At 35.8% G+C, this 19891-nt stretch overlaps 1 protein-coding gene across 1 annotated transcript in view; it reads left to right on the top strand.

Moving 5' to 3' along the window:
- LOC129230155 (nucleolar protein 56-like) overlaps window positions 1-19891 on the top strand; it is an 82615-nt gene that overhangs the window by 30096 nt on the left and 32628 nt on the right. The window contains exon 7 of the mRNA XM_054864557.1: window positions 763-863. Within this exon, the coding sequence (XP_054720532.1) occupies window positions 763-863 (101 nt within the window). The remainder of the gene's footprint in view (window positions 1-762; window positions 864-19891) is intronic.

Below are 19891 nucleotides of genomic sequence, written 5' to 3'. Positions count from 1 at the left end.
GAAAATATTCGAATATCTCATTGGTGTTACTTGAGTGCTTTAACGAATCCGGCCTCCATAGTGTGTTCAAAAGGATTATTGAATTTCTAAAAAATAAAAATATCAGCGCGCTCAAAATGTTCCTAGCGAAAACAAGGGATCTTCGGCGGAAGGCTGCCCATTCGCGCCCTGTGACGTAGGCTCGTGACGTTTCAGAAGCGTGCACTTTTGCGCGTGGATTTTTTAAAATTCACTAAAATCAACCACAGTGTTTTAAAATTCGGCGATGGTGAATTTTTTAGTTTTGAGGGTCAATTAACAATATCCAATAGCCAAAATAGGAACATTTAATAGGTTGCAACTTCCCTATTCCAGTAAACTTTGGTTATATAACGAAATTAGTTTGCCATATTTTGCCATTAATTGTGCTTTGGCATTGAGTTTTTGAGAACCAATTTCATAATGAAGCATATTTTCTTAATGTGTCACTTGTTTAGTCTTTTGAATAAATAAGAATGCAGTTGGTTTTAAAAGTAAAATTTATGCACTCCCAGGGCCTATTAATTGGATTGCTATTAATCTGGAGTAAATTTTATAAAATTTCTACAAAGAAAATACCTAATGCTGTAAACATTCTTCGTGTTTCTTTTACTGAATGGTCATTCAAGTAAATGTAATATCAAATACTAATAATTGTTGTCTGCTATTTCTATGTGTTTCAGGTGTGCAAATAAAATGCCTTTTCAAACTAACAGATTTTTAATTTTTATTGAAAAATTTTAGGTTGGTGCAAGACTTATTGCTCAAGCTGGTAGTTTGATAAATTTGGCAAAATTTCCAGCATCAACTGTTCAAATTCTTGGTGCAGAAAAAGCATTATTCAGGTAGGTTGAATTTTTAGTGTTCACATTTGTAAATAAAGGGCTATCCATGAATCACTCATTCGCCCTTCACTTGACTCCCTCCCCTCTTATCACATGTCTCCCTGTATTACAGAAGGTGCTATCCCACCAAAACAGATGTACCACTTGGTGCATTAGCAACCCTCCAAATACCCTAAATCCTTGTTCCATTGCACGAAGAATTAAATTTCTGTGCAATGCATTTTTTTTCACTTGACCTAACTCGCAAATGAAAATTATATTATGGCCTTCAGAAAAACTGCCAACATTTCTAAAAACATGCATGCAAGAAATTTAATTGCAGTTTATTTAAAACAAAAATAGTATGTAAACAACATATGATTTTATGAGATTTGAATGAATTTATTAAAAAAAATAGAATTTTTGTGAGCACCTGTCGTAACGGGTGAACCACAACAAGTCAGTATCTAAATTATTGAACTTTAAGTAACTTATATTTTGTTTCAAAAACCATATTACTCTTGCAGCTCATTTTCAATGAACATTAAGAGATGAACTTTTGTAAATAAATATATTTATTTGTATGAATTAATCTCATTACAAATTAGGCTCTTCTGTCTTAACAAATGAAATGGAAGTAGTTATTACATTTTTAATGATGGTTGAAACTTCATTTGTAGTTCTGCCTTGGCTTAGAGGCGGTAACTAACTGCTTAATACCAAACAGGTGTTTCAGTTGACCAGTAATAATATACTATCAGTCATGTTATTTGCATGCACATATATTGTGTAGGATGGGGCAAAAGATATGAATTGGCTGTAAATGAGTGTAAAACAAAATAATTCAACTTAAAAAATAATGTTTTTTTGCTTGATACTGTAGACAATCTAGTTTTTACATTTATCGTTTTAATGATGACATCAGCAAACTGCTGTCAGCTAGCGGCGATGCATTTTTGGAAAATCTGTCGGAAGGCCCTCTGTGTGATGATAATAGAATGGCTATTCTCAAAAAATAATTTTAAAAGCAAACTCATGATGACGTCCAAACCATGGTTGCAAATTCCCTCACTGCCGCAACGACACCTCTCCCCTCTTCCCTACCCCCAAGCACTGACCATTCAAAACTTACTCATACCTTTTGCCCCTTTGTCCTGTGATTTTAATGGCTTTTAGTGCTTCAAAACATTTGCTTTAATTTCATATTTCCTTCAAACATTGAAACTTAGTGCATCTTTTTAAAAAACACATTTTATGCAAAAGTACATAAAATGGGCTTTAAAATGTAAAAAATAGCTTGGTTACCATGTTGTGGGGTTTTAGTAGCCATTGGCTAAAGATTAAGAATTGGAGTTTTGAGGATAGAGTAAGATCCAATCAATAATTGCTGGAACCTCATAAACCTTTTTTTTTTTCAAGGATTAAAATAATCAGGGTCCGCAGACCTCCTATTTTTTCCTAGTTTATTATTTTTTCAAAATTTTGAAAATTTTCCTGTTTTTTCCTATTTATTCCTATTTTTTTCAATGCATAAAGCATAATCATGCTTCCGCCCAAAGTTTGAAATAGAGTGGAATATCGCCAAACGCGCCCAAAATCGGTAAATCCCGCGCAATCAGAAGGTCCGTGCGGGATCCCCCCCCCCCCCCCCCCCCCCCCCCCCCCCCCCTCCCATTCTTAAACTTGATAACGAGCATCGGGGAAAGCGGAGAAGAGAAAAAAAATTTTCCTCCCTGCGGTAGTATTGGCAAAGAGCCTCCCGCCTCCACCAGCGCAATCCAGATTTCCCGGTCTCGTCAAACTTTTAGAGAGCAGCCCTACTGGAAACGCCACATCATCCATTATTTCATACAAATAAATAAAAGAGGTCATAGGTTACACCGTGTTTCTTTAAGCGCTCGGCTCGTTTGCAAACGCAACAAATCCTTTTTGCCATTTTGTCTTTGCAAGTTTAAACGTTCAGGTTGGCGACAGATCAGGGAGATCAGGGAAAAGTCGGGGAACTTTATCACTCAGGGAAAAATCAGGGAATTTTGAAAACATAACAAAAATTCAGGGAAAATAGATCACATGAAGAAAAAAAAATTTTCCCCCTTGCAAAATGAAGTACTTTGATTCCCTACGAATTTTCCGCCAATTATTTGTTTTAAAGTAAAATTAATGAGGTGCAATTATACAGTGCTGCACATTTGAGCATCTTTTTTCCTCAAGGTCAAAGTATTCAATCTTTGGATGAGCTTCCTAAGATTGCATCTGTGTCTGTTAAGTTGTTTATTTTACCTTGCTTGAATTTTCCTTCCAAGCGTTCCAAGCTACGTAAAATAAACAACCCTACAGACAAAGAGGAAGTTGTCGTTAATGACTTTGCTCCCTTGCCTTTACTCATTGTCTTAAAGTAATTAGCATACTGTTATCACGATTTCAAGAAAAAATCTTTGTTTTTTAAATTAATGCTGAAAAAAATCTTAAAAGTTATCACTTGGCGTGTTTAATTTAATTGCTAAAATTGAATATTGTCTAAAAATCATTTTTTTTTTTTTTTTTTTTTTTTTTTTTTTTGCCGTGGTATTATTTGCTGTCACTTCAGATTTCCCAAAGGGGTTTTTTTTTTCAGACTTTAAAACTTTTATTTTAAAACCATATACATTTTGAAATCAATAATCGTTTTTGAATTTCAATGTTGTTTGTTACTAAAAAGTAATGTAAGGTTTTTCTTTTTTCGACAACTAATGAAATCATTTGAAATTGAGTTGGGTACATAAGTAAATATTTTTATTATTTTTTAATAGTTAAAATACTGTATTCATTCCTTAAAACCTAAGTTCTTGATTAGAGAATAGCTGAATATGACTGGTTGTTAAAAGATTTAAATTTGTTTTTCATAAATATATCTATTCTGCCGTGTGCAAGTAAAGGTCAGTAACTGCACATTTTTCTTTCTTTTGTTTTTCATTTTTGTCATCTATTGTACGTTATCTTTATTGTACATGCTCGCTTATTTGGTTTCCGCTGGAAAAGAGGCGCGAAAAAAAAAGGCCAATTCCAATATTTTCTTATTGTTGGTACTGAATCCACCACACATTTCTTCAAATATCTTGAAACCTAATTTCTGCAGATACTGCCGTTTACCTGCACACGGCAGTATTATTTACGTTAATAAAACTACATAACTTCTATACTTTAACTATCACTTGTCATTCTTGCAGCAACAATTATACTGCTTGAAAATTCAAGATTATTTCCATTTAAATGTTTTAGTCGTATCATGATTAGATATTTCTTTTAGAGTGGTTTAATAATTTCTTAGAATTCTTATGTTAACTGGTTCATGGAAGTAAAGTATTTGTTTTAGATTTCCTACAATATTTCTCTGTCGATAATTTAATGCACTATTTTTACCAAAAAAAAAAGGAGCATCTTTTCGAAATATATTTTTATTTAACAGCTTAAACCGTTCTAAACACTGCATTTTATTTAATATGCAATGCTTTTCAGGTAGGGCAAAGAAAGGAAACCATTATCGTTGATAACGTAAATCAGGGAAAAGTCGGGGAACTTTTTTTTCCAGTTCCTGTCGCCACCCTGACGTTATATTTTAAAAATTTCAAACTCCATAGCTCCTTTTTCATTTTGGAAAGATGGATAAATTTTTAATAAAGAGTCTCTGAATTCAAAGTAATTCAAGTTACATCGATGAATTCCGATCCGCCGACATCAACTGATATAGGAATAATTGATTCAATTGACATAGGAAATTTTTTACTTTACCTTTTTGATCGTCAGGAAGAACGGCTTTGTGCAATAGGAATTTTATTCTAATCAATGGGGACCGAACCCCATTCAGATAATTAGATCCAGAAAATGGTCTATTTAAAAAAATAATTGAGTGTATGTGTATGTTACTTAGCTGTAAAATATTTTATTAAAAATGAAATAATAAAATAAAATGGTGAAATTGCTGAATAATTATTTGAAAATGTGGTGTGTGGTGTTGATATTACTCTAAAAAAATTATAATTTAAAAATGAATAAATAGAAAAAAAATGAATTATTAAAAGATTCTAAACAAATTTTCTGTACTTATAAAAATTCTTTCTCAAAAAATCCCCCTTGGAATCTGAAGTAAAGGGGAACATTCCCCCCTCCCCCACCCTAGAAATTGAACCCTATTTCAAACCCTGCTTCTGCCTTTTTATCGAGACTAATTTCCTGCACCTTATTAGCAGATTATGTTACGAAAGTGCAAAATTATTGATGCACCGATTATCTGTGCTTTCCTTATCCTCAATGTTAAAACTATTCAACATCAATTTACAGTTAAAAAAAAAACTGCTCTTGGGCCTGTAAGGTTGTTTATTTTACCCAGATTTCCTTTTACTCTATTGATTAAACAACCTTAGGGATAAAGAAGAAACTGTCTCTGTTTGCACTCTCCCCACCCCCCAATAGTACAGTAAAACTAAGCGAAAAAAACACAAAACCCGAACATAAAAAAAAAGTTTGAATCTGTTGCAAATTACTTCTTACTCTTCCAACAAGAAGGGGTAAAATGTTCCTGCATTTTGTGCCTCGGGTTTGGGGAAAAAAGAGCGGGGCCGAAAAAAATCTATTTTTTTTAATAAAGATTTCTATTACCTAAAAAAATTACTAAAAAATCGTAGAAACCACTCTATACCAGTAAAATAAACTCTAAGAAACAAAAATGCTAATAAACCAGGGGCCCAGGCAAGGGGGAGGGAGGAGCATGGTGCAGATTGGGCCATTAGAATTTTTAAGAAAGTTTTTTGAAGGAGTATTTCTTTCTTTAAAAAGTAACTTCTTAATTTACTTTGGCTTTTATTCTTGAAGGATACTTCGTAACGCTTGAGGGATGGGCCATCGCTTTGGGGGAGGGGGGGGCTGCAGTTATCATTCTAAAATCAATGATTGCAGTGAAGTTCACAGACAAATTTCACTTATTTTTAACTTTTCGAAAAAAGTAAAAATGCTGCACAAGCACAATGATAAGATATAGAAATGTCAGAAGGCACATCGAAGAATGATCTAAGTGAACTCGGAAAACAATTCCGTTGTAACTAGAGTTATTTAACTGTTTAGAGTGCTGGATTGATATCAAAAACTAAATCCCTGTGAAGCCCCCCAAAAAGTCCTAATTCACTGAAGTTTCCTTCGTCCTTCTTAATTTGCTCCAATTTTTCCACAATCTTTTGCCATCACCTTAAGCCTCGAAAAACCGAAATCGCCACCAATGAGACAAGAGATGCTGCAATTCTTCCCCCTTTCTCGTTCGCAAACACCGAGCTGCCTCTCTTTTACGCAGATGGTTATGTGAAATATGTGCACATATACTTGCGCATATAATATGCGCACATACATAAAACTTTTGAGTGCATTATGCAATAAAAAATTTGATTAATGTGTTACATCAAGTTACCCAACAATCCAATGCAGTGACAAATTTTGGTGGTCCAGAACCCACAAAATGGGTATTTACCCAGGTATTTATTTCAAAAATTTATATTCAACTAAAATACTTTTCTGTCTATTCCACTATGTATATATATAACCAACCATATACAAAACAATAAATTTTTGCCCAAAAATTGTATTTTTATCACATAATTAAAGAACTATTGTGTGAAACAACTTAGCAATCTAATATGATATTCACATTAAATGTGTTGGATATGCCTAATCAATGTCCCCATCTTTTTTTGTTTTTCACTTTTCAAAGCAAAATTTCAAGTTTTATTAGTACAAATACAAAGTGAGTGACAAACTAACGCCTCCTAAATACTAAATGTCTATCGCGTTCTCCCTTTTAACATAGAGCAAAATCATCCCAGTAAGCATATTTTTTGTCTTCTGCCTACTGCCAAGTATCGAAGTTCGAAAGCATTAGGAATTAAAAGTGGAGAAAACAATTGGTTAACTTTCAAATTTTAAAATTAACCAATTAACGATTTGATTAGAATTGTTTGGATCCATCATCATAGCAATACCATCTATGTATTGCCATCAGGTAGTAGCGTTGTTTGTGTACTGGCGGAGGATCACTTTTAAACAAATGTGATAGGCATTATGATTTAGGAAGCTTTGAACAAACTGATTACAACTCAAAGCCAAAATTAACTGGTAGCATGATATTATGAAAAATCAAAGATAAAAAGTTGTGCTACGCCATCTATGTGACAAAATTAAACTTATATCCCTTTGCTTTACCCCATAAAAAATTAAATTATCGTGCCATCTTATTTAAGTTTTAGAATAGTTCATTCTAAATTCTGACAGTTTTTTTGATAAGATTTCATTATGCCTTTAATTAAAGAAATTATAATATATAAATTTTTTTTTTTTTAATTTTCATTTTAGTTTGTTTTAAAAAGAAAATCATCACCTTTTGATACCACCTAAAGTTTTTTTTGGCAAAGTGCGCAATTACTAAGAGATTTACTCTGTCTTTGGATAAATACCCAAAAAAATATTTACCTTCCCACCGGACATCACTAATTGCGTGTATTAAAAATAGTTCGAATAAATTTTCATCATGAAGTACCCAGGAGAAAATGCAAATGAGCAAGGAAACAGAAAACAATATGTATTTTTTTTTTTTTTTTTTTGCTTACAAATGTGAAAACTGTTTCTATATTTGCCACATTATCACTTAAACAACAATAAAATAAATAAATAACATCATAGTCTTAATAACTTCTCAGTAAATTCTTCCAAGCATCCCTCATGCTTCTTTTTTTTACTTTCTTCTATATCTAATATATAGAAGAAAGTATTGGATTCGTGCAAATTTTCGAATTTCGAATTTTGACGAATTCGAACGTTTTGAGGTGTGCTGAGTCCATTTCGACTATTTTTGGAAAATGTCTGTCTGTCTGTCTGTGTGTATGTATGTGCGTATGTGTGTGTGTCACGTCTGTGTGTGACCAGTTTTTTGTGGCCACTCTACAGCAAAAACTACCGCATGAAATCGAACGAAATTCGGTACACATATGTGCCGCTATGTGAACTTGTGCCCATTGGTTTTTGGCGCGAATTCCTCCAAGGGGGGTGGAGCAATGGGACTTTTTTTGAGTTATGCGTGCTTGCTATTCCTCAGGAAGTAACTGGCGGAATCAAACAAAATTTGGTCCATATGTTGCCACTAACAGGAGCAGGTGCTGATTCAATTTTGGTGTCAATAGCTCAAACGGGGGTTGAGTTATAGAACGTTTTTTGTCGTCAATTGTGACTGCTGTATCTCAAGAAATAATAAACGGAATCAAACAAAAATTTTTTGACAAGTAGCCCTTAGTGGGGATAAGAGCTGAATTTATTTTGGTGTCAACAGCTAAAAAGGGGGTAGCGCAATCGCCCGTTCTTTTTTTCCATTGTGAGTGCCCTATCTCGAGAAGTAATGCTACGTTCTGGTTGAAATTTGGAATATATGTGAGTCCATACGTAAACAGGCTTTGGTTCAATTTTGACACCAATCGCTCCAAGGGGTGTTTATTTATTTTTTTTTGCGAATAAAAATAGTTTTATTAATGCAACAATAAGAAAGATAAATCGTAATAGATTGTCGTCTGCGTATTTCTCGTGATTTTAATTGTATGGAAATGATCGGAAATATTATCTCAATGATTTAAAATTTTTAACTGTTGCCATCTTATGTTTGTTAATAAATAAAATATTTGTAATTAATTCAAGTAAGGCTTTTAAAGTAACTTTCAATGTTTTGTTTTTACAATAATTCAGACACTGGGATGGTCGTCAAGTTTTTGCATGTGTAATTTCGTTTTTGTGGGGAATATTGCTTCCTCGTCAAGCATGGGGAGGGATCAGAAAAAGGAAAAATATAGAAGAAAGTTTCGTGATGGCCACAACATACTAGTTCTCTTATATTACTGAAAAGCTGTGCATTTAATAATTTACTGGTTATGGGGTAACTTAGTTTTGAGCCTTCGGTTAAACATCATTTGAGCAGGAGAGAGATCTATTCTGCAATGGGGGTATTTCGGTACTCCATTAAACCTACATGATAATCTTTGTTGTCCTCCTTTGCTTTTCTGAATAAAGGTTTGACTATTCCTACTCCTCTTTCCACCATACCATTACTAGGTGAATAGTGTGGGCTCATGAAGATGTATTCAAAATCTCATTCTTTGGCAAATTGCTTGTATAAGTAGCTATTAAATGGAATGTTATCTGAGACTACTTTATCTGGAACACTGGATTTTGTGAAAATAGACTTAAGCTTGTCAATAACTTCATTTGCAGACTTATCATTAAGTTCACAAACTTCCAACCACTTTGAATAATAGTCAATCAAAATTAAGAAAGACTTGTTTCCAAAACTCATCAAATCAGCACTAACTTTTTCAAATGGTCTATAAGGATTATCGTGAGGATGAAGTGACTCTTTTAGTCTACCCTGTAGCGCTTGTGGTACCGGTCTAGGAGGATTTACAACTGGAACAGCATCATCTTTTAAAACAATCTTGTGTGGTTCATCAGGAAATTTACCAGTTCCACTGAATACACTCTTAAATTGGTCAATAATCTGTTTACTTTCAATTTTCAGTATGTCAACTCTTTCAAACGTTAACTTACTACACGCCTCTAATCCTGAAATAAGTTTTGACTCAAAATTCACAATGTAAAATTCTAGTTCAATATCTCTAAGCTTATCTGTAGAGCATTTAAATAAAGCAATTCCTTCCAGAATAATTTTATGATTCGCATATGACAGTAGAGTAACGCTCGTTGGCTTAAGATCTTGTTTCCTTACTAGGCTTTTAATTTCCCTATAAGAAATTGTATTGACTTCAGATCCAGTATCAAGCTTAAAATTCATACTTAAACTTTGCTTATCATTTGACAAAATTACATTCTTATTCCATGAATTTGTCTCTTTTACCTTGGCAGAGTGTACTGAATCAATAAAAACACAAAGTTCGCTTTGTTCTTTAAACTCGTGAACTTTTCTTCCATGTGATTGGCAACCAATAGCAAAATGATTTTCCTTTTTACATTTGGTGCATTTCAATTTCCATATGCTGGACACTGTCTTACTTTATGACGTCTTCCGCATTTCTTGCAGTCAAACTCAGCATTTTGTGACGATTTAACAGGCATATTTTTCTTAGTAAACTTTTCCGCTGGACGACATCCACGCTAGTTTCATTAAATATCGGTGCTTCAGCGCCTTTCATCAACCTTAAATGCTCTTGGCTCGTTTCTGCAATTTAGCTGCTTTGATTAGAGTTAAGCTTAGCTCCCTTAACAATCTTTCTCTAAGTCCTTGGTCACGTATCCCAAGTATAATCCTGTCACGGATTAGTCCATCTGTTTGTTCTTCAAATTCACAAATCGATGCTGAGGTTTTCAACTGAATTAAAGTCATATTAATAGTCATCGAATAATTCTCCCTCTTTTTGACTGCATGAAAAAACTTGTAGCATTCAAAAACTACATTCTGCTTTGGCGAGCAAAAGTCCTCAAATTTTGCAATAACATCTTCGAAATTATCACTTTTTAAGAATCGCCATCAAAACTGAATGTGTTTAATTTTTCTAAGTCTTGATTTCCCAATAAATTCAACAAAATCGCAATTTTCATTTTGTCAGATTTGGCGTCTTTTTCTGTCACTATCAAGTAATTTTCCAACTGTTGTTTCCACTTTTTCCATAATTCTTTTTAAATTCCTGATGAGAAATTAAGTTCTCCAGGAGCACGGAATGAATCCATTTTAAATCATGGTTGCTTACTTCTTAACAAAATTTATCCACTGTAGGATCTTCAACGTTGAATAATTTCCTTCGTGAAAATTAAACGCTCATTTAAAGAAAACCAAAACATCTTTAATGGTTTTGCGATCCACTTAATATATTGGTTTCAACTCCTGACACCATGTCAGTTGGTTTATTTATTTAGAGAGCGATATTAAAAGTAGGAGCCAAACATGTACAAAACAACACAATACATTTATTTGAAACCAACTAATAAACATTTGGAACACGACTATACGTGCAATCACTATTGCGTGCGGTTCACAGTTACATCTAACAACGTGTGAAACATAGACGCCATATTTGGTCACACACAAGATGGAAGTAGACAAAACTAAAGTGCTTAAGTTTGCAAAAACAAAGCAGATTTGATGTTTATTCAAATGCAAACTAATAAAAATAATGCAAAATGTGCTGTAAAGCAATTTATTTTTTATTATTTAAAAGTTTTCTTAAAAAATGAAGAATTTTGTATTTAAAATTTCAGCTTATCCTTATTGCATTGGACGCTAATGTGCTAAAAGCTATAACAGTTCAATTAAATTGGTGTTTTATGAGAATTTTACATTTTATAATTATTTTTATGCTACAAATTCAAAAACCTAAATCTTAATTTTTAGCGCAGTCGACATATTTGGTCACTTCCAAGATGGAAGTAGACTAGAAGATTCTTTAAATGCCTATATTTCCAAAAATAGTTAAGTCTTAGTGCTAGTTTATTTCCATTTTTCTACAATTTCTTGAGACGTTGAGCCCCTTAAGGACGTGGGCCCTCTCGCATTGCAGGGTCTTGCGGGTATGCGTATCCAGGTCTGGATTTATTTATCTATTTATTTTGGGAAAAAAAAACATAATTTGCATGTTTATAGCTTTTAAAATAATTCTGTAAAGTTCTATTTATTTGTTTTTTCATGAAAGTAGTAAAAACTCCTCCCATTTTGTACTTCGAAACTCGGCGACAGTGGTGGCCACCAAGTTTTTTGAGTCTAGTGGCCACTGGCCACTTAGAAATTTTCCGAATCTTGACCTTTATAAGCATGCTACTTTAAAAATCACACTTGTTACTCTCTACCTCACAATTTCACTGATCAATGCATGGCATCATTTGTTAATGACCACTTATTTTGTTTTTGAAAATACAAATACAAAAGTGACGACCAGCAACAGGTCTGGGCCCAGCTAGACTGGTCCTAGTCAATTTACAATTCATAGTGAAAATCAATGGCCCTCTTAAAACTATCTACTCCCGTACTCATTACCACCTCTTCCGGTAAGCTGTTCCAAGGTTCCACTACCCTGCTATAATAATTTTTCCTAATATCCGTGTTAGCCTGAGAATTAAATAGCTTAAAACAATGACCCCTTGTCCTGTTTTCAGTACTAAACTTCAGCCCCGTAACATCTTTCATTTTAATAAATTTAAACAACTGAATCATATCCATGGGTGCAAGACCTTCCGTCTCAGGACGGATTTCCGTCTTCGGCAAAATTTCCGAGACTGAGGTCGGGACCGAAAGCAATTCGATGACTTTTCTTTCAGTTTTTTCTTTAAAAAGAAAAAAATTGAGTATTTGAAAAATATGCTTTAATTACTGGACTGTTCCATGACCACGAATTGAACTTACATCAAGACTCCATTTTCCTTTACATCGACATTCTCTCCATTTTCGACCATGGGCTTGTTTTGCTTGCATCGTGCTTTTGGATGAGTAGCTTTTAGACTCGTGCCATTTGAGTTTTTTTTTTTTTTAGGTTTCTGTTATTTCCAACTCACTGCATTGCAGATGGAGGTGTTGCTCGCTATTCTCCCTGATTTTTCGAAATAATCATCTCTATTGCTAGTCCTTTTCTCCTGCTATTTTTAATCATCCTTTCATTTTTTTTTCATTTGCATTTTTCTTTTTCTGAAAACTTTACATACAGAAATGAAAACTATGTGTGCTCTTAAAATGTCTTCGAGTTGAATCTAAATCACCAATTGAGAGTGATTGCTGGCGAGATGAAATAATTATGCCACAGCAAATGGCGTCCACATACCAGGTAAAACGGGAACTATCAGGAGTTTTGAAGATTTTAATAAAAATGGGAATTTTTGAAAGAATCGGGGGGGGGGGTATTTCTAGCTGGTTTGAAACATCAATGGGGCCATTCCTGCATTTTTAACAAAGACTTAAGGAACCACTAAATTCCAATGTCATTCTATGTAACACTCACTAAAATATATGGGGGGGGAGGGGGAGAGAAAGGAAAGGAGAAAAATGAAGGCAGCACAAGTTTGCGAATAAACCCTGCTCTTGCAGAGAGGGAAAGTCCGCAAATTAACCCTCGATACTGAGATCTTAAAACGTTTATATCTTGGACAATCTAGGGGGGGGGGGGGGGCTACTCTAGTGCTGCAGTATAAAATATTGAAAAACTGAATTGAAAGCAATTCTTGAAGCTAGGAATGGTTCGGGATTTCTCCTCTGCAAACTCTTAAAAATTTAAAAGTCAAAAATGTGTAGGCTGTCTTTAATTACGTAAAAATGGGGAGAGGGAGGTTTTTAAAAAAATAGAAGACTGGAGTCCTAAAAACACTACAGTAATTTCCGGAAGAAACGCCGCACTCCCCAAAAAACGCTTTAAAAATTTTTGAAATGCACAGAAACGCCGCATCACCGTAAACGCCGCATACTAACGAAGCTAAAAACTTAATTATCAATGAACTTACCTTTATAAAAACGATAAACGCCGTTAGTAATTAAGTAAATGCATTGATGGAAAGTGATTTTAACAGTTTTAACACATATTCTGACAAATAAAAACACATAAACAAATTTTGCTATAAATTAAACAAACCACATTTTGACATAAATAAAAAGATATATTTTCAAGCATTACACACATTAAAAACCTTCAAAATCTGATTCTTCCGTATCGGAATTAAACAATTTTAACATGTCCTCATCTATATTGGTAGATGACACTATGTGAGGTTCAGGTTCATCAACCTCATCATCATCCTCAACAAAGTCATTTTCACTAACACAAATGCCTGCTTGGCTGAATCCAGACATGATTATTTTTTCTGTCACACAATTCCACGAGGTTGACACCCAAGTGGCAACTTCTTCATAGGAGGCACGGCGCATTTTCCCCCCCTTAGTGAAGGAATGTAAACCGTCACTCATCCAAGCCTCCCACTGCCGTCGCATTTCAGCTTTGAAGGCCTTGTTCACCGATAAGTCCAATGGTTGTAGAACTTTGGTCAGGCCGGCAGGAATTATGGCTAACGTGGCCGAGAGTGCTTTGCACTTTGTTTTGACAGTATCCAGCAGGTGGGACCGCATACTGTCCATCACCAGTAGGCCCTTAGGCTGGAAAAAGGCTCCTTTCCGGCGCCGCCAAACACTTTTGAGCCATTCCATCATCACGACCTCGTTCATCCACCCTTTTTCGTTCGCCGTGATGATGACGTCCTTGGGGAAATTTCCATTTGGTATTGTTTTCCTCTTAAATATTAGAAGAGGGTTTAATTTTGCACCGTCAGCAGCACAAGCCAACACGCAAGTGAATGAGGTCTTCTCGTGACCAGTCGTAGTGATGGACACAGTTTTTACACCAGTCTGGTCGACAGTTCTGTTTGCCGGGCAGTCGAACGTCAAAGGCGTTTCATCCATGTTGATGATTTGCGAAAGCGAGAACTTCCCATTCTCGACTGAATTTTTGACGAAATCCAAGAAGGCAGTTTTTTTTCCTGCCAGTCACTAGGTAACTGTTGACTAGTCGTCGTTTTACAGCGAACGGAAATTTTGTGACGAGTCATGAAACGATAACACCAGCATGACCCGCCTTTGAAATCTTTCACGTTCATTAACTGAGCCATTTTCTTGGCTTGCAGGCGAACTTTTATTGTTGATACGGGAAAGCCCTTTTCCCTCTGCTCTTTTATCCATGCGGCAAGTTGCGATTCTAGTTGGGGCCATTTCACAGTTCCGCTCCGTCTCGCACGTACGTTTCGATTTTTGCATCTTTTCCAAATTTTCCTTCTCCAAGCGCCAGCGACGAACACATCTCTCATCTACGTCGAATTCTCTTCCAGCCGCCCTGTTACCAATTTCAGCAGCTCTACCGATGACCGTCAATTTGAATCCTGCAGTGTAACTGCGATGTCGCTTAGGGGCCATCGTAAATAAATTTAGAGGTGCGACTGACAAAAATTCACTTTTCGCTCAGCGAGCGCTGCAAGAAGCTGCAATACAAGCGAAAGAGTTGAGGAGAGCGAAGAAAGATACAAGCAAGAGATATGCGAGCGAAAGAATGCAACAAATATCACGCCACGTGCTCGCTCCTAGCACGCTCCCGCCGAAACAGGTATGGATCAATCCATTTCACCGAACGGGTGGGGTGTAGTTCAGTCTATTTCATGGAATGAGTAGGAGGGGGAAAACGAGGATTAAACCTGAAATCTCCTTTCTCCCAGCTTGATTGTTTGGATTCGCGGCCGGATTTTTTTTTTTTTTTCGCTTCGAAACGCCGCAGCGCTAAAAACGCCGCAGCTGAATAAAATTTTACTTTTAAACACGTATGCGCCGCGGCGTTTCTTCCGGAAATTACTGTAATTTAGGCAATCTTTGGTGAATTTATGAGAGATAGTTTTGGTGTTCTAACTTGAAAATGTTTTGTAGCTGACGTATTGAAAACTGTTTGAGGCTATACTTAAATGACCTAAGAGAAAGTGAAATTGGGACCCTCTCCCGGAACGTGTTTGTAATTGAAGCCTTAAAACTTTTAGGCTGTCTTTAGCAATGTCAAGAGTGGGGGGGGGGGGAGGGCTCTCTTTAGGCGAAATTCCGAAACTGGAGTCTGAAAAGCGCAACTTTAGACTGTCTTGGGGTTCGTGCCCCCCCCCCCTCATCCCCGAAAAATATTCAAAGATGAAGTGTTCAGAACCCATCTTTAGGTCGTCTTTGGAGGACTTAAGAAGAGAGAATTCAGAGGCTTTCTCTCAATAAATTTGGAACTTAAATTCTTAAAACTTCGGTGATGAAAAGGGGGAACCGCAAATTTAAGTCAAATTTAGTGAACTTAGGGGAAGGAGTTTGGATGCTCTCTTCTCCAAAAATTTCTCTGTACTGAAGTATTAAAATACTATTTTGGCTATTTTTGAGTGAGTTAAGAGATAGAAAATTCAGGGGGTGGGAGGGGAGGGTCTTTCTTGAAACATTTCAGAAATTGAAGTTTTAAAACTTTGGGTTGTCTTTCGCAATGTGGGGAGGGGAGTTGCTCTTTCAATGGGAAATTAAATCTGAAACACAAACTTGCAGTCTTTAGTAAACACAATGGGGGGGGGGGGGGATATTCCGCCGCCTGGCCCGAAATATTTCCGTTTATGAAATTTTAAGAGCTTTGTTTTGGGCTGTCTTTGTATGACTTAAAAGGTAGGGTATAGGAAGCTTCTTTCAAAAAGTTTCCGAAATTAAAGCATTAAAACTTTTAGACGGTCATAAGTCATGTTTAAAATAAGGAGGGTACTATTCCTAGAAAAAAATTTTGAAACTGAGACCTTAAAAATTCAAATTTAGGACATTTGTTATGAACTAAGACAAATGGGGTTCGAGTGTTCTCTTCCGAAAATTTTTTGATGCTGAAATATTTAAAACGCCACTTTATGCTATATTTGAGTGCCTTAAGAGGGATGTGATTTGGGGGCCCTGCCTGGGGTAAGGATTCAGTTCTCCTTTTTCTTTTTTTAATTAATGAATATTAGAAAGTGTACCTGGTTTAAAAAATAAATCTACTTCAGCAGTTTTTTTCTATTGCTAATTTCACCACCTGCTATCTTATAAAAGAATTCTTTTTCAAATGAAGACTGTACGGTGCTAGTCCATTATCATTAGTCGCCCATGCATTCCCCAACCTTTCCTTTTTTTTCTGGTTTGTTGCCGCTACTTTGGGTAGACTTTCCGATCAGAACTGATTTATGTTGCAAAAGTGAAAATCTTATGTACCAAGGGATTTTATTGCTGCAATAAAAATGTTTACGATCAGAAAAAACTAATGGCGGGGAGCTGCGAACGCTTTTACCTTTAACATTATCCAACATTGAACGCTTTTACACCTAACATTATCCAACATCGTCTAAAACTGGAACTTCAATTTCGAAATATTGCCGAAGGAGGGTTCCTGAACTCCATCCCTTCGATAATGCAGCCAAAAAGCATATAAACGGGTGAAAGATGGAGTACAATTTCGTTTTTAAAGCTTCATTTCGGGGGAGCCCAGAGCGCACCCCCCCCCTCTTTCTCTAATATTTTTGAAGGAAGGTTGCCCAATATTGTAATTTTGGGACTATCAGTTTGAAATAATTGATGTAAGAGTCCCTAAACCCCTTCTTTCCCTGAAATTTACCAAAATGGCCTACCATTGCGTTTTTGGACTTCAATTTAAAAAAAGTTCTGGAGGAGAACCCCCAGACCCCCCCCCCCCATTATTGGTGGTTTTTAGGTTTTTTGGAATTACGATATCAAAATGCTTCAATATTACAATTTAAAAGGCTTAAAATTCAAATCAAACACAGATTCAAAAACTGGCATTGTTAAAAACCTGCAACATTTCTACACAAATTTTTCCTTAAGCACGCATGCCGGAAGGGGGGGACTGAAAATATTTTCCGTCTTGAATACATCACCAAACTTGCACCCATGATCATATCCCCTCGGTCTCTTCTTTGCTCAAGACTGTACATTTTTAGCCTTCTAAGCCTGGAATCATAGTCTAAATGAGAAAGTCCATTTATTAGCAGTGTAGCCCTTTGAACCCTTTCCAATACATTAATATCTTTCTTAAGATAAGGAGACCAAAACTGAACAGCATACTCCAAATGAGGTCTTACCAAACTTCTATATAAGGGAGGAAGAACCTTTTTAGATTTGTTTGAAACAGATCTATTGATAAACCCAAGCATCTTATTGGCTTAGTTGCTAGCTCATGGGTGCAAGACCTTCTGTCTCAGGACGGATTTCCGTCTTGGACAAAATTTCAGAGATGGAGGTCAGGACGGAAAGAAATTCGATGGCTTTCAGTTTTTACTTAAAAAAGAAAAAACCGAGTGTTTGAAAAATATGCTTTAATTACTGGACCGTTGCATAACCACGAATTTTACATTTACATTCTGTCAGTTTTCCGCCATGGGTTTGTTTTGTTTGCAACGTGCTTTTGGAGGAGTGGCTTTTAGACTCGCGACGTTTTACTTTTTTTAGGTATAGCTTAGGTATTTCCAACTTGCTCCATTGCAGACCGCGGAGTTGCTCGCTATTTATTCTCCTTGGTTTTTTCAAAATAATCGACTTTAATTGAAAATGTAGCCTTTTCTCTTGCTATTTTCGATCATCCCTTCGTTTTTTTTCATTTGCGGTTTTTTCTTTGCAAATTATACACGCATAAATGAAAATTATGTGTGCTCTTTTAAATGTCATTTAGAGTTGAATCTGAATCACCGATTGAGAGTGGTTGCTGACGAGATGAAATGTTTACGCCACAGCAAAGGGCGTCCACATACCAGGTAAAATGGGAGCTATGAGAGATTTTTCAAATTTTAATGAAAATTAGGATTTTGAAAAAAATCGGGGGGGGGGGGGGGGGTTCAAGCTGGTTTGAAACACCGGTGGGCAACCGTTCCTGCATTTTTGGAAAAGACTTGAGGAATCACTAAACTCCAATGTCATTCAATCTAGCACTCGCTAGAATGGAAATATGGGGTGGGGACAGGAAACGAGAAAAATAACAGCAGCATGAGTTAGCGAAAAAAACGTTCTTGCAAAGAGGGTAAGTCTGCAAATTAGCCCACCATACTGAGGTCTTAAAACGTTTATATCTTGGACAATCTGAGAGTGGAGGGGGCGGAGGGCTACTCAAGAGCTCCAGTATATAAAATATCGAAAAACTGAATTGAAAGCAGTTTTTGAAGCTAGGAGTGGTTCGAGATTTCTCCTCTACAGACTTAAAAATTTAAAAGTCAAAAATGTTTAGGCTGTCTTTAATGATGTAAAAGTGGAGAGGGGGAGGTTTAAAAAAAATCGAAAACTGGAGTCTTAAAAATACTAATTTAGGCAATCTTTGGTGAATTTATGAGAGATGGTTTTGGTGTTCTGACATGAAAGTTTTTGTAGATGTTGTATTCTTTTTAGGCTATACTTAAATGATTTAAAAGAAATGGAATTTGGGACCCTCTCCCAAAAAGTGTTTGTAATTGAAGTCTTAAAAGGGTCTGTCAGGATTCCTGTTTATGTTATCTGCCAGTCTTTGCTCCAACTCTCTTTTCTGAATCTGTACCAAATACTTAAGTTTACGCCTTGCCTTACAATATTGGAGCCTATCTGCACTGTGACCAGTTTCTTTAAACCTATGAAAAGCGGCTTGCTTGTAATTTAGAGCGTCTTTAGTTTCCCTGGAGAACCACATTGGCCAAATTTTAGTGTTGACACCCTTTCTCCTAAAGGGAACATGGTCCCCAACCGTTTTTGCTAGATTTTCCTTAAACTCTGCCCACTGAAGATTCACATCGCTATTGTCCAATCCGGAAGAAAAACTGCTTTCAAACTCTGCCTAAGTGCCACAAAATCAGTATTTCTGAATTTGGGCACAAACCTGAAATTCTCTACTATGTGCATATCAAATTTAATCCCAAACCTAATACTATTGTGGTCACTATCCCTTCCATGTCGCAGAAAACTAGATCCAAAATCACGTCCTGTCGAGTACCTCGAGTCACAATTTGATCTAAGAAGCAATCACCAATTACTTTAAAAATTCCTCTTCTCTGCTATTGCTATGGCAAAAATTATTCCAATCAATTCCTGGAAAATTAAAATCTCCCATTATGATGACTGACCCCTTGCTTGAAATGTCGCTAATAACACTAAACATCTGTTCGTCTTGACCCTGGCTTAAGTTGGGTGGCCTATAAATGTTCCCTAAACGTAGTTTTTTGCCCTTATTGCTCACCAACTCCAGCCAAATCATATCAATCTCATTAGGTTTATCATTAATTACCAATTCATTGCAAGTTAAAGTGTCTCTGACGTAAAATAAAACTCCACCACCTCTTTTACCTGCTCTATCTTGCCTAAACAAATTATACCCAGCAATAGATAATAAATCATCGTCATTTTCGGTAGCCCATGTCTTGGTAACTCCAATAATATCCAACCTCTCGTCTATTATTATGCTTTTCAATTCTTCCATCTTGTTCCTAATACTACGAGCATTTGTATAAAAAACCTTAAG

This window comes from Uloborus diversus, chromosome 9, assembly GCF_026930045.1.
Source record: "Uloborus diversus isolate 005 chromosome 9, Udiv.v.3.1, whole genome shotgun sequence".
Taxonomy (NCBI): Eukaryota; Metazoa; Arthropoda; class Arachnida; order Araneae; family Uloboridae; genus Uloborus; species Uloborus diversus.
The sequence above is the reverse complement of the archived record's forward strand: the minus strand, read 5'-3'. Positions and strand labels throughout refer to the sequence as shown.